Consider the following 14,845-nt stretch of genomic DNA (forward strand, 5'->3'; position numbering starts at 1 on the left):
TTATGATCATCTAGTCTGACCTCCTGCACAATGCAGGCCACAGAATCTCACCCACCCACTCCTGTAACAAACCCCTAACCTATGTCTGAGTTACTGAAGTCCTCAAATTGTGGTTTGAAGACCTCAAGCTGCAGAGAATCCTCCAGCAAGTGACCCGTGCCCCATGCTGCAGAGGAAGGTGAAAAACCTCCAGGGTCTCTGCCAATCTGCCTTGGAGGAAAATTCCTTCCTGACCCCAAATATGGCGATCAGTTAAACCCTGAGCATGTGGGCAAGACTCACCAGCCAGCACCCAGGAAAGAATTCTCTGTAGTAACTCAGATCCCAATCACATGTTTTCTGAAGTGTGCAAAGACATCACCCCGCTCTGTATTTGCTCTGTATTGCATTGCATTCTATTTATCTTATTGCTTGTGCATTTAGACAATAAGATTTAAGGGATAGTATTTGTGTGGCACATATTCCTCACTACAGCACAGCATAAACAACCACCAGCAATATTTCAGTATAGTAATTTTACAGGTTAGCTTCAGAGTCAATTTTGAAGGAGATAAGAACAACTCTAAATGGTGTTCCACTTATTCAGGTCTCTATGCAAAATTTGTCTTCATATTTAATATTAAAGAACCTGGGTTTCCTATCTAGCTTCTCTGTTTTGAAGGACAGATACCGTATATGTGAAACCCCCTGAGAGGCATGAACTCTCTGGGGGCGCTGAAGTCTAGTTCCCTCCTGAACACTTACTGAATGTTCTTTATCTATGATAGTATTTCTGGCAGTGATGCTTCACTTAGACTTTTATAATATTGTAATTAAGGTGTTTGCCCACTGAGGTTGTTTCCTTACCTGACTCTGATTTTTTAAAAAGTTTAACCCACCATCAGCATACCTCCATGGACATGAAGTGTCCGTTCTTCACCAGGTTGTTCCCTGCCTGCTGCATATCTTCATATTTTAACCACTGCTTCTCTATTTCACGCTTATACTCTTCATGGTGCTTGATTAGCAGCTCAGCGCCAAGAACATCGCTTGCTAGTTCCTCAGATATCACCAGTGCATGCATCTCATTGGCCCAAACCCTACAGAAAGGAATCAAAAGGAGCCAGTGAACACCAAAAGCTGGTGAGGATAAAAATGGAATGACTCACAAACACTCAGACACGCCCACAAGCTTATACATCCACACTGATATAGGCACAGATTTACAAGCCCTTATTTACATACAAGGGACACACATATGCGCATACTCTGGTAGATATCCACATCCATATGCATATTTACACACTCCAGGGACACATTCCAGTGCATAAACATACATTCAGACATCCCCTTGCCCCATCAATAATTAAATTATTCTTATGGGACAAACATGATACACATTCAGATAGTTAGAGAAGGGAATCATGAAACTACATGCACTGAAGAATATCTCCTGTATATATTCACAGTGCTTTTATGCACTGGGCATTTATATGCATACTTGAAGTTTCACATTCTGTCATGCACAAGAATACATAACACACATACAGGGCACACATACAGGAAATCATATTCACTCACAAAGTTAGGCAAAAGCATGTACCTGCAAGGCCACAACCTCAACTGGTATAAAACAAGGTAGCTCTATTGACTTCAATGGAGCTGATTGACAGCAGCTGAGGAGCTACCTCACAGCAGGATATCCCCACCTACACACTCTTACACACAATATTCCTAAACCAAGAAGACATTCGTATTCCTGGGAAAATGCTCATAATACTTAATAGAGTTGGGCAAACATTTTCTGATGAAACATTTTTCATGGAAAATGCCATTTCACTGAAATAGAAACATTCTATAGGAACGTGTAGATGTTGAAAAAACTTGATTTGGAAAAAAAATGAAATTTATTTTATGATATCAAAAATTAAAAACGGTTTAAATTAAAATGGAATGTTTTGATTTAATCTGAAAGAAATGTTGCCATTGACCCAAAACAGAATTGTTTTCAGTTCATGGGAAATTTCAAAATTCAATGTTTTGTTCAGATTAGGAACAAAACCCAGTTTCAAAATAATGGAATTTCCTGCAAAATAGACATTCCAGTACCCACACAGCTCTTTTATTTATGCAGAAGGGAAACCACAACAGGCACATGCAAGCAATATTATTCATATTATCTCTCTCCCTGCTCCCACACAAAATACTTCAACTTTTGTACATGCTTGAAATAGCTGTGCTAGGATTGCCTGTGAAATGGTTGTGCTGACTCTTGCACATGGGAGCAATGGTGTCTGTACAGCTGCACAGGGACTGGAGTATTCAGATGTGAGGAAAGGACTATGCCCTCATGTAGAATCAGCAATGTTTGGAAACCAAACCCCAAAGTACTGAACTACCCAAAGTGCTTGCTTTTCCAAGACACTAGAGGTATTATCTAAGTTGGCCAAAATGTGGTGGGTCTGTAACACTGTGCTGAAATAGAGTGGTATGGTCCCATGCGCTAGACACATCCAATGTGTGATAGGCTCCAGAAAACAACCCTATTAGTTTGAACCAAAGTATCTGTTCTTCTCTACAGTGGGGTCAACTCTGGCCACTGCAGCTGAGAAGATGCTTTGCGTTATCATTTAAAGGGAGCTGTAAGCAAGCTGCAGAGAGACACGGACAGGGATGGCCTATGCCAAGTGTCTAATTTAGAAGACTGCATTGGGGAAAACAAAAATAAGGCCCCATTGCCAGACAAAGGGCCCAACACATACATCAGCTCCCTGCAGTCGTTGAAGTAGACCTGGACCTGTTCTGCCTGGCTCAGCCTCTCCTTCCTCTCCACAGACTTTCTGGTCAGTTTCTCCCAGCATTCATCCACCTCTGTGAGTCTCTCCATTATGTTCTCCCTGGCCTGAGGGTAGAGCCGGCTGAGACGCCGAGCCTCCCCTTGGATCCTCTCCAGCTCTTTCGCGATGGCTGCAAGGTCTCTCTGGAACACAGAAGCAATTGATCACAAGATGAAATTGAGAGCATTAGGTTCTGCTTCAGCATTGACACTGCAGGGAAATAATCCTGAAAGCAGATCTCAGACTATTCTTGACCTTTAGGCTCCTTCCACCCAATTGATCCCACAGAGTGAGAAACTAACTCATTACTTTGCCTGCTGCCACTTACCTTCCAGGATTCATCTACATTCACCATTGAAGAAACTTGTTCAGAGCCATCATGACGGACACTGCAGTAAGGTAGAAGATACCTTGGGAGTCTCACTTCCTGGGCCAGCAAAAACTGTGTTTCTAATATAAATGATGTATTTGGGGGCAGGTCAGGGAGGAGTCAGCTGCGTCAACTGGGGGAGGAGGTACTACCCTGTAATGCAGAGCAGTGACACTGGGGCTGGCTTTGAAGGAAGTGGGAAGGAATCAGGTGAGGATTAGGAGAGAGAAATAGACAGGAAAGTAAGGATGCCGCAATTCCCAGCAGAATATCTGCTTTCCAAAATTTCATCTTTTATTTTTGTTTTGAGAAAGTATCTAGAGGAAGTCTGGCATGTTCAGAACACACCCGATATTCCTTCCCTGCCTCCGCAGCACCCCAGCTGGAGTCTAAGGGATCATCTCAATTCTCCTGCTCTCTAACTCCTTTTTTCACCTCTCTCTTATCTGGCCTAAACATCATAAACACCTACATCATAAACACCTACTGCCAGCCCACAGGGATTGTCTGCTCCCAATCCAGAGCCTGTGACACCATTTAAATTGAAAAATAAGGAATTTAGGTACAGCAAAATCTAGGCTCACCATGCTCCGTGACTCTAAGTATTACTTCCACAGGACTAGCAATTCCTGCTGGCCTAAGGAGCAAGAAGTCACATCCCAGAATTCAACATGGGGCCTTTGACTGGCAGCAAAACATCAGACTCCGATGGCCTCTTTTCTAGCAATGGGCTGGCAGTCCCAGGAGCTACTGGTATTGCATGCTAGAGACTCCATATCCACTTCAAACTAAGGCTTTGAACTTATTTGAGCTTGGGTTGGAATTTAGTTTCAAAGCCTATTAAGTGAAGTGAAAAATACAGTAAGTAGTACTGTGGAACTCCTTACCAGAGGATGTTGTGAAGGCCAAGGCTATAACAGGGTTCAAAAAAGAACTAGATAAGTTCATAGAGCAGTGGTTCCCAAACTTGTTCCGCCGTTTGTGCAGGGAAAGCCCCTGGCGGGCCGGGACGGTTTGTTTACCTGCTGCATCCGCAGGTCCGGCCGATCGCGGCTCCCAGTGGCTGCGGTTCGCTGCTCCAGGCCAATGGGAGCTGCTGGAAGTGGTGGCCAGTATGTCCCTTGGCCCGCGCCACTTCCAGCAGCTCCCATTGGCCTGGAGCGGCCACTGGGAGCCGCGATCGGCCGGACCTGCGGACGCAGCAGGTAAACAAACCGGCCCGGCCTGCCAGGGGCTTTCCCTGCACAAGCAGCGGAAGAAGTTTGGGAACCACTGTCATAGAGGATAGGTCCATCAATGGCTATTAGCCAGGATGGACAGGGATGGTGTCTGTTTACCAGAAGCTGGGAATGGGCAACAGGGGAGGGATCACTTGATGATTATCTGTTCTGTTCATTCTCTCTGGGGCACCTGGCATTGGCCACTGCTGGAAGACAGGATACTAGGCTGGATGGACCTTTGATCTGACCCAGTACGGCCGTTATGTTCTTATATCACTCCTACACATGTTCTCTTCCTGCCTCTGTTCTAAAGATGGGCTCTTGGACCTTTTCTTGGCTTCACTGAAGTAGCAAAAAGAGGTTGCAACACCTGATCAATTGTTCACTTTTCCTACAACAGACTGTGTGCTTTCCTCCATGCCGCACCTTATGCATGGGACACCTTCCCTGAACTAATCTGCAAGGCTACTATGCTCTCCTCCTGCAAATCCCTCCTCAAGACCCATTCCTACTAGGTTGCCTTCACAAATATTCCAGCTGATAAAACTCGTTGGCGCTGTTTATTTGATTGTATGGTTTATCCCTCTCCCCGCACACTTCAGATGTTGCAGAACCAGGCATTAGCCACTGTTGGAAGACAGGTTACTGGGCCAGATGGACCTTTGGTCTGACCCAGTATGGCCGTTCTTATGTTCTTACTAATATTGTTTCATGATGTTAAAAGTAGGATGAAAGGCCTCTTGCATGAGGCACCATAGACACTGCAGTAATGGATCAGACACATTTTCCATAGCTCTGTAAACAGAGCAACCTGAGATGCCATTGAGTCAGGTGCGGGTCTCTTGGTTTTATTCATTTATGTTTTTCTCCCTGTGTGTTCAAGGCTGTCCGACTTACCTCCACTCCTTCATGCTGGCTGAGGAGGGTCTGCACACCTGGCAGGTCATATCCATAATCATCTATGTCCACCACTGCCTCTTTCTCCTGCATCCAACCCTTTAGCTCATCCACATCATGGTCATACTGGTGAACTTGCTGGGCTGCTCTCAGATTCTGAACAAAGAAATGGTTCACTAGTGGCATCATCCACTAGGCAAGGTGACACTCTGCTCTGATGCTAAGGAGCCTAAAGTGACACACTGATGCAAAGTATGGTAACACTGGAGCTGCTGAGCTGTTCAGAGGCACATGGAAAAATACTATAATTCACATTTACCTTTATTCCAAGATAAAAAAAACCTGTTTTTAAACAAACAGCTAAAGCTGCTAAGATATAATAATGTACTTAACTGCCACATCAGTTAAACCCATGTGCTTAACAAGGAAATTAATAGTTAAGGACATCATATATTTTACTTTGTGCACATACCAAACACAAACATTAGGTCAAATCCTGGGCCCTGTTCTTCGTGTTACCATATTTATCTGAAGCTGCAGGAATGCTTAGGGAGACAGAATATATTGGAATTGGCCAGGAGATTGGACCTGAAACTTATCTTCTTACAAAAAGTGTTAAAGGATTTTAAGGACCACAAGTGATTAGTTTTCAGTTTTAAGCCTCATCTGAAAGATGTTCTATATGTAATAACCAGTAAATACCAATCCATTTTCGTCAAGGATAATGCACAGGTCAGCAAAGGCTATAAGGCAATATTTGAACGAAAAAAGAGAGCTGTCTGCAACACCCTTTTTGCTATTACAACAAATGCATTCCAAGAACAGCAGTGGCACCTGCCTGATGAGTCAGAAAGGGAAGTAGGAACATTCAGGAGCTTTAGTGCTCAAAGTGCATTTTATTTAGTTGTCTGCATCATACCTCTGTCCTTGTCTGGATGGCTTGGCATAGTCTCTCCCATGTGTCATTGACCTGATGGGTCCTCCTCTGGATATCTCCTATCTGGCTGTGGCACTCTTTCTCCAGGTGAGATGCTAATTCATTTATCGAGAAAACCTTAGTATGTCCCAGAGGTTTCACCTCCTTTACAAAATCTTCAAACTTTTTCTCCAGCACCTGCAGAAAAAATATAGGGAGGCAGATTCAAATATAAAGAACTTCTACAAACTCATGCCACCAACCGTGAAGGAGGCAAAGGGAACTGATCACTTCTCTGCCATGTCCTACAGAACTTTCCTGGAGTGTAAAACACTTAAAGTCAGATTTCCTTCACTCATCCCCAGAACAAAGCACCTCTTGCTGTGAGGAATCAACATCTTATGTCACACAGAGAAGATCACCTACCTCCTTGATGGCCTGATATGTCAACCAAGAACAAGCCAAGAGCAGGAATGGAAATGCAGACAATTCAGCCTCTTCCCACAAGCAATAGTTGTTGAAAGTGTACATTCAATGAAGCAAGTATAAATTACACCTCTCTGCACCAGCCTGGCACCATTGTGCAGGGCCGGCTTTAGGCCAATTCCACCAATTCCCCCGAATCGGGCCCCGCGCCCAGTGGCAGAGCCGCCGGGGGGGGCAGTGCCGAGAAAATCCCTTCTGGAGGCTCCTTCTTTTAAATTTTTTTTCACCGGCAGGGCTCTGGGTCTCGGCGGGGGTCTTCCCGGGGTCTTCAGCAGCAGCTTCAGCAGCAGCAGCAGCACAGTGCCACTGGGCCCCCTGAGCGAGGAAGGACCCGCCGCGCTGAGCTAGAGCGCGCCCGCGCCGCCCGGTGCACCCATGTGTTTTTTTTTTTTTTTTTTTTTTTTTTTTTTTTTTTTTTTTGCTGGGGCCCTGCTCAACTGTTCAAACTGGGCCCCGCCGCCCCCCGCCGCCATTGTGCCTTCAAAGGAAATTAACCCTGGGGTAAGCAATTAGTGGTATGGATGCTCTAGCTCAGGCTTTTTCGCTGAGGGTGCTACAGATTTATAACTAGAACCCCAGTTCCCAGCCCCTTTCTAGCCAGTGCTGGGCCCCCTTTTGGGCTATGCTGGTCTTCCACAGCCCTCTGCCACAGAGGAAAAGAGGATGTGACAGCTTTATTTTGCCCCAACTCTCTCCTCTGATTGACGCTGCCTCAGAGAGCCCTGCAAATGGGTTAACCAGGCAAAAATTAGACCCAATGTGTGTAAAAGAGATAATCTGATTTTGCTTAATTTTTGTCTGTATATTGTGCTTCAATGCCACCAGCTATACATACAATAAAGCTAATACCTTCCCAGTTCTACCGGACAGGAAGCTTTTTACCTCAACATCTTCCAAATCCTGCCCATAGTCATCTGATTCCGCCACAGCCTGTCTGCTGGAAAGCCAGGCATCCACTAACTGGATCTCTCTCTCAAACTGGTACAATTGGTATTGTTCCTGCAGGTGTCTCCTCTGGGTCTCGGCTCTCTGTAGAAGAGACTTGTAGTTTGCTAGGACAGACTGGAGCTTCAGAAGCATGGCTGGACTGTAAAGAATAACAATCAGCAGCCATGTCATTGGGTAGAGTACTTAGCCAGTAAAAACTATTTCTGCTACTATGTTTGTATGTGTCTCTTTAGCACTCTAGTGCTATCAAAGCTGAACTTGCAGCAGCTCAAATACAAGAAGAAGGAAGAATCTAGTAATAGGGTGAATTATGTTAGAAGTGTGAGAACCAATAAGTTCAGGAAATTAAAATATCTTACTTCAGAGAATGATCCTTTTTCCCATCTTCTCCCTCCCTCCCCCGCGACAGAAAAACATATTGGAAAGAGAAAGGTAATGAATTATGAAGAATACTGATTTGCTTAATTCCCAGACATGGTTAGCTCAGATCCTTTAAACAAATGAGGTCTGGATGAGAACTGCTGGAAGTAGGCAGGAGCCAGAGAAATGAGGCTAAAATCTATAACATTTTGTTGTTTGTTATGTGGTTCTGTTATATTCGCTGAATAACAGGAAATCATGAAAATGAAAGGTATATTTTTGTTGCAGTGGGAAGGAAGGGCTTTAAAATGTCTCCTGACAACAGTGTTTCTGACAGAGTTACTAAATGGTTAATGCGGGCTACTCCTCTTTTCAGTTTGTACCTCTCTAGCAGGTTTCTGTTACAAGTGGAACAGCAATCCGGTTCCATTTTCCTACCTCTCTGGGTTGTCACTGTTTATTAGGTTGGTGCCAGTCTCCTGAAGCTTCTCAATTCGGGGCTTGACCCCTTCCATGTCCAGCTTGGTAGCCTCCAGTTTACGAAGCAACACCTGGGTGGTTTCTTCATTCTTCCCACAGTCAGATGTCTCAAGGATGAACCCCCTCTCTGCCATCCAGGACTCCACTTCCAAAAGCTGTTGGAAATGCAGGGATAAACTTGAGACACAGATAGTCACACATGAGAAAGAAACCTGGGAAGCAGTAATGCTCTAAGAGATCTAAAGGTGATAGTGGACAGCAACCTAGATGTGACCTTGCAATGCAATATAGTAGCTTTCATTCTGAAAATTATGAGACTAAACCCAAAACTCAGAGTCATGTAGTTGGCATTTTATCTCCCTCCTATCTGTATAAGTACTTGCCAAATATGAAAAGTCACAAGAGTGGTTTGGGATTCTGTTTGCCTTCTGAGTTAGATCTATAGCCTTCTATATGTGGGAAAGGCCTCTTGTTCTATTGTAAGTCCTAAATAATAATATAATCAGAGAATGCACAGAGTATGGCCTCCAAATTTAGAAGGTCATAAGGATTGTTGGTTTTCGTTATAAAGAACTGTTGCGCTCTAGAAGTAATAGGAACTGTCTGGCACAAGGAAGGAGGTTGAAATACATTAACTAGGGGATAACTTTGGGATATTAAGAGAAACTGCTTAAAGGGGGATCCAGATTGTTAGTAGGGCAAATAATAAAATACAATCCTTGAAATGAATCAAACTTAAAAAGCCTCCGACAAGAAAAGGATTAAGGAAATTTGTTATACACCAGTGCCATCTGCTGGTGACCAATGGAAGCAGCAGAAAAACTAAGCTGAAATCTGAGGACCGATTTAGCACCTGTCCCATAGGAATCAGAGTGTGGCCCCCTCCAATGAGCCCTGATGCTAGAGTGTATAAATTGAGGCTGTCATGTGTTCAGGGAATAGACGGAACCCAACACAACAAGCTGCGGAATCCTAAACGCGACCAACGCCCATACCAGCCATGTGGAAGGACTCTCCCCCATTACAGGATTGAGAGCAGTGCTTAATTTGTGCCAGGGCTGAGCGTTGGCACCTCTAGGCTTGGCAATTCATAGCCCTGACCAGGGGCGGCTCTACAAAGTAGGCTGCCCCAAGCAGCGCGGAGCGCTGCGCCGCCCTTCCCCCCCCCGCGGGTCCCCCTCTCTCCCGCTCCTCCCTCCTGGGGAGGCGGCATTTTGGTCGTGGGGCTCCCCGCCGGCATGCCCGCGGCAGGTCCACGGAGCCCGGACGAAGCGGCCAGCCCGCAGTCATGCTCTCGGGAAGCCGAGCGAAGAAGACCGACCGACCGCACCGCGCACAGCAGCCGCGGGTCCGGGCGGCGGCCCCGGGCTCCGAGCCATGCATGCCGGCAGGCCGGGCCCAAATGCCGCCCCCCCAATGTGCCCCCCCCCGCTGGGCCGCCGCTGCTGGTGCCCCCGCCCCTTGGCCCTGACACTTCTGGGATTGGCACATCAGTTATGAAAGCAAAAAAATGCTTGAGCACCAGCACCTCTTTCATTACAAATTAAGCACTGGTTAAGAGAATAAGAAAAAGGGAGATTTTGTCTCAAAGACTGTATTTCCCCTTCTATTCTTCAATAGAAATAGCTACAGATTATCTTGCTGAGTCTACACTCTCTACTGAGACCTCAAATAACCATATTTTAGATTCTAACACCTTTATAAGTCCAAGCAAATTGGCCTAAGAGAGATTGAGTGGTGAACTGTTGATTATGTATTTATGTGATTCTGGGTGAATTAATAAATTGTTGGTTGGTTAAGAATAAGCAAGTGTCCTGATTTGAGAAATACTGTTCAGGTTAAAAGCTGACCTGAAAAGAACCCAGCATTAAACTAGTAAGCTAATGCTCCCTGGACTCAATAAAAAGGGGTTATTCCATTGGATTCTATTATATATTGACAAACCTAATTTGTTAGATTTCAGCTTTAAAATCTTACTGGCAACCTGGCAAATTCATAAATTCACCCCCTTTTGCACATACAATGAGTCTTTCTTACCTCACTGAGGAATTGATGGGCCTCGTATGATTGCATGAGTCTCCTTCTCCTCTCTTGAGCCTCAGCCTTCAAGATTTCTACAGAAGCCTCCAGCTTCTTCAAACGTTTCATGATCGCCTGGGAGGCAGAATGCCCACACCTCACCAGCTTCTGCCCAGTGCTGACCACCACTTTTGTTAGAGCATCACGGCTGCTAATCTCATTCTCCAAGTTCTGGAAAGCACAAATGAGAGACCCCAAATATAAGCGATGGAGACCTTGCTACCTATATACTTAGCAGCCCAGTCAATCAATTTAATAATTACAAATCAATGTCTTTTGCACGTTTAAAGATGGGCCAGGGCTGCAAAGTTTGGATCCAGACCAGAACTTATTGGAAACTGAGGAGTATTTGGACAAAGAGTTTCGTTTGGCCAGTTACAGAAAGAGAGGGTAGCTGCAAAGTTCAGCTCCTGATCTAAACTTCCCTAAGGTTTTGAGGTAAAATATCCTAACCACAAATACTTGCTATCAGGAGCAACCACCTGAAATACCCACTTGAATCCATGGTTATGCCATACTTCATGAGTTAATTAATGAACTTCTAGGGAACAGCCCCAATTTTCCATCAGTTCAACAGCTAAATAAATGTTTCCAGCTCTTCAACGTAATTCCAGGAAACACAGCTTTACCAAAAGGGCATTTCAAAGCACAATAGGAACACACAGCGACAGCCAAGACAGGGAGCTAATGGCAGCTCCCCAACAACCTCTTCCAGCCCAGTGTTTAAAAACATCCGGCGTTTGCCAAACCAGTTCAGTTCATTCCTATGCACACACATTCCCACCCAATGGTGCTCTTCCTGTCTTAACGGTGTCACTTAGACTTTATTCTTTTTGGGGCAGGGACTCGGTCTTCACACTTGTCTGTCAAGGGGGCCAGGCATTCTGTAGGTAACAAAATGACAGCACCCTACACTCAAAGTAGTTCCCAGAATTTCCCAGCCTGATGAAATAGTTCTGCTTACTTTGTAATTACTATGGAATTGAGCCAGAAAGAGAGTTACACTGCAGTGTTACATTATGTAGAAGAGACTCCCTCTGCAGCAAGGAGACATACTTTTAGCTCAACTGGCAGACCACTTGTCTGTGAATGATGGGAGCCCTGATTCTAATCTTATCTTTAATTTCCCCTTAATAATCTCAGAGGCAGCCACTATGTTGCTGAAAAGTGATACCATGTCTGACACCAGCAGAACAGAATCCAGTGTCAAACAGTTTGTACCGTGTATTAATAATAAGTCAGCAATGTGAAGAAGAACTTCACTATTTAATATTTAGGGGGGACATGTTTTCAAAGCTCCTTCATTTGTACCCACAGGAAATGGAAACAGTGGTGTGTATAAACCCTACATTTATGCACACAAACTGAATATTTGTGTGAACACGATTGCTATATATGCAGGTAAATACACATTTGCAGAGGCAGGTATTAGATATTTACTCACAAATTTCATCCACACTCCTTTCTGTGCTAGCAAAAGTGGGACTGAATTTTGAAAACTTGGCCCACCAGGACTAGAAATAAAACAGTGGTGTTCTTTATAGGAGGAAACTAATCTCACAGTAGAGTGGAGACCTGTTCCTGATCTTTAACATGAGATCCCCCCGCACAGCCAATGTAAAAATGTCTAATAGCCTGTAGTAACTAAAAGGTTCAGAACTGGAAATCTGAATTAAAAGCTTTGAGGGCCAATCTCATGTCCATCGGCAGAACTGGCAAAATGTCAGGAAGAGCAGGTCTGTTATTTTGCAACTGTAATATACACTATTTTCCCCCAGACTAAAATTCTATTGAAATATTTCAAAACAGCGATAAATAACAAGGAGAATTTTGCAGCTTAAGGTGTCATCACCACAGTCCCCACCCTCTCAGCCCAAGCTCCTTCCCCTGGCACATCCAACCCCAATCATTCAGTCCTTTCAGGGACCTAACTTACCTTTCTACAATGTCAACATTCAGAATGTTTTTAAATGGAGGAGTTTAAATGCAAGCATAAACTCATCCCCACTTTCCATCCTGGTGAAATGAGCCTTCCGCACCAATTGCATGTTCTTAAAACGGTATAAATTCTCCTATTTCATTTGTTCTAACCACTCACTGGTCAAAATAAAATCTACATCAAACATAAATTATTCACAATATACCTGTATGCTGGAGAATGCTTGACAGCCCTTTGTTATAATTTTTCCCTTAATTCAAGGGATATTTGGGATGATTTTCCCACCCTTTACGGGAGTCTACACCTTTCTAATACACCACCTGGACTGGACATGACTTTTACCCAATGGCTTTAAAAAAAATACTGAAGAGCAGATTTTTTTTCTCTTGAATTGCATCATATTGCACCAAGTGTCAGATATTTTAAAAATATATTCCCAGGGGATGATAGTTCTTAGTAGATCTTCTGGCCCCTAGCCCCATTACAAATTGCAGAAGTTTAACCAACAGGAGACTGGGGATTGTACTGAAATGAAGTGCCCTTCATTACCCAGCAAAACCAGTAGCTGCTGCAATTTCCCTACCATGAAATTCTTCTCTCCTATCTCATCTATTGCAAAGGAGCAGATTACTCTAGTTGAAAAACATGCGTGACACAGCTGCTGTTTCATTGGTATGGGAGATGACAAAGTTCCAGGTTCTCCTTGTCTCTGATGACACATCTGAACCTTGCAAAAATCGTAGTAACCAACTTGAAAATTGTTGAAAATATAAAGGTAATAATGTTGTTAGTTCCCTTATTTTTTCTAAAAGTGCAGGAGGAGAAGGTTCCTGTCACTCCCTCACCCTGCAGGCATCTGGAAGACTAATATGCCCTGGATGCATTTGCTGAGGTTTAAAATTTTTTTCTTGGGACATCTGTTGCATGGAGAAGCCATTCCAGCATGCACAGCAACTTGTAAAATCTATTTAGTATTGCAACAGCCAGGGTCGGAGCTCAATAATTTGCACAAAGGGATAGGGTGCCCAAAGGGGAGTGCAGGGTATACTATCCAGAGTATTGGTGTGAAAATACATGCCATGGGTGCAGTCTTGAACATTACAGAGGCACGGAATTGCTCGTTAAAGATCACTCTTGTGAGACAAGGATAAGAGTCATCTCTGGCAGTGATGGTTTTGCTGTAACCAGAGCAGAGGAGAAGTGTTCCATTGTAGGCACATAGGCACCATCCCACGTTCTCCTGCTTGACTTCAAACAGTGGGGATGGTTCCCATGCTACTTTACCTCGTGCTTTTCCTGTAAGCTTTGGACTGTTGTCAGAGATTGGCCATAGTCCTTGGAGGAAGCCAGGGGGAGCTTCTCATGAACCCAGGCCAACTCATCGTCAACATCGCGGAAGAACTGGTACTGTAGCCTGCTCGCTTCCAAACTCCCACGCCTTTCCTGCAGCGGATCACTTAGGTGCTTGTACCTGCAGATTTAAAATGGAACCAAATGAACACAACAGAGAGATTGAAAGGTAATAGAAGCAGGTGCCTTGGAAGTGAGAAAATAAATATAAAGGAGAAAGAGGTCAGAGAAAGGTAGAAGGGGACAGAGAAGTGAGAAAATGGGCAGACACTCGCATACCTGTGCACCACCTGATCAACCCTCTCCTGTATCTCATCTGCAAGAAAATGCTTCTCTTGCTGGAATTCACAGGCTGTGTCCACAAGCACTTGTAGCCGATCCCTATGGCTAGCAACATCTTCCTCCAATGCCCCTTGTTTCTTCAGGAGACTATTCAAAACCACCAGGTCACTGGTGCTGTCTGGAGCCTTCAGCTCGCTTTCCACATCTTCCAGCCATTTCTCCATATCCTCCACACTCCGCTGGAAACACAGAGCCTGGGGGCAGGCAGGAAGCAAATGTCAGCAGGCATTTAGGGTTAAAAAAAATCCCAACCTCTGTCAAGGAGCATGTGTGTCACTTTCAAAAACCTTTTCAGGGCTCAGTGAACGATCTCCTCGCTTCTGATGCAGTGTGCAAATGTAGAGAACACAGTCCATTGAACAAGCTCACAGAATATAAAAAACTCTATGATCTGGACAAACTGGAGAAATGGTCTGAAGTAAATAGGATGAAATTCAATAAGGACAAATGCAAAGTACTACACTTAGGAAGGACCAATCAGTTGCACACATACAAAATGGAAATGACTGCCTAGGAAGGAGTATGGAGGAAAGGGACCTGGGGGTCATAGTGGATCACAAGCTAAATACAAGTCAATAATGTAACACTGCTGGGGAAAAAAAGCAAACATTCTGGGATGTATTAGCAGGAGTGTTGTAAGCA

General features: G+C 44.4%; 1 protein-coding gene across 10 annotated transcripts in view; it reads right to left on the reverse strand.

Annotated features, from left to right (window-relative positions):
• Nucleotides 1–14,845, reverse strand: part of SPTBN5 (spectrin beta, non-erythrocytic 5) — a 148,415-nt gene that overhangs the window by 16,276 nt on the left and 117,294 nt on the right. For all 10 annotated transcript variants that reach the window (XM_039536865.1, XM_039536861.1, XM_039536863.1 and 7 more), the window contains 9 exons: nt 14,141–14,397; nt 13,796–13,982; nt 10,531–10,743; nt 8,452–8,648; nt 7,588–7,792; nt 6,223–6,417; nt 5,304–5,459; nt 2,742–2,959; nt 890–1,079 (listed from right to left, as the gene is read on the reverse strand). In XM_039536865.1, coding sequence (XP_039392799.1) covers nt 890–1,079; nt 2,742–2,959; nt 5,304–5,459; nt 6,223–6,417; nt 7,588–7,792; nt 8,452–8,648; nt 10,531–10,743; nt 13,796–13,982; nt 14,141–14,397 — 1,818 coding nt within the window. The remainder of the gene's footprint in view (nt 1–889; nt 1,080–2,741; nt 2,960–5,303; nt 5,460–6,222; nt 6,418–7,587; nt 7,793–8,451; nt 8,649–10,530; nt 10,744–13,795; nt 13,983–14,140; nt 14,398–14,845) is intronic.

Source organism: Mauremys reevesii, linkage group 4 (assembly GCF_016161935.1).
Source record: "Mauremys reevesii isolate NIE-2019 linkage group 4, ASM1616193v1, whole genome shotgun sequence".
NCBI lineage: Eukaryota > Metazoa > Chordata > Testudines > Geoemydidae > Mauremys > Mauremys reevesii.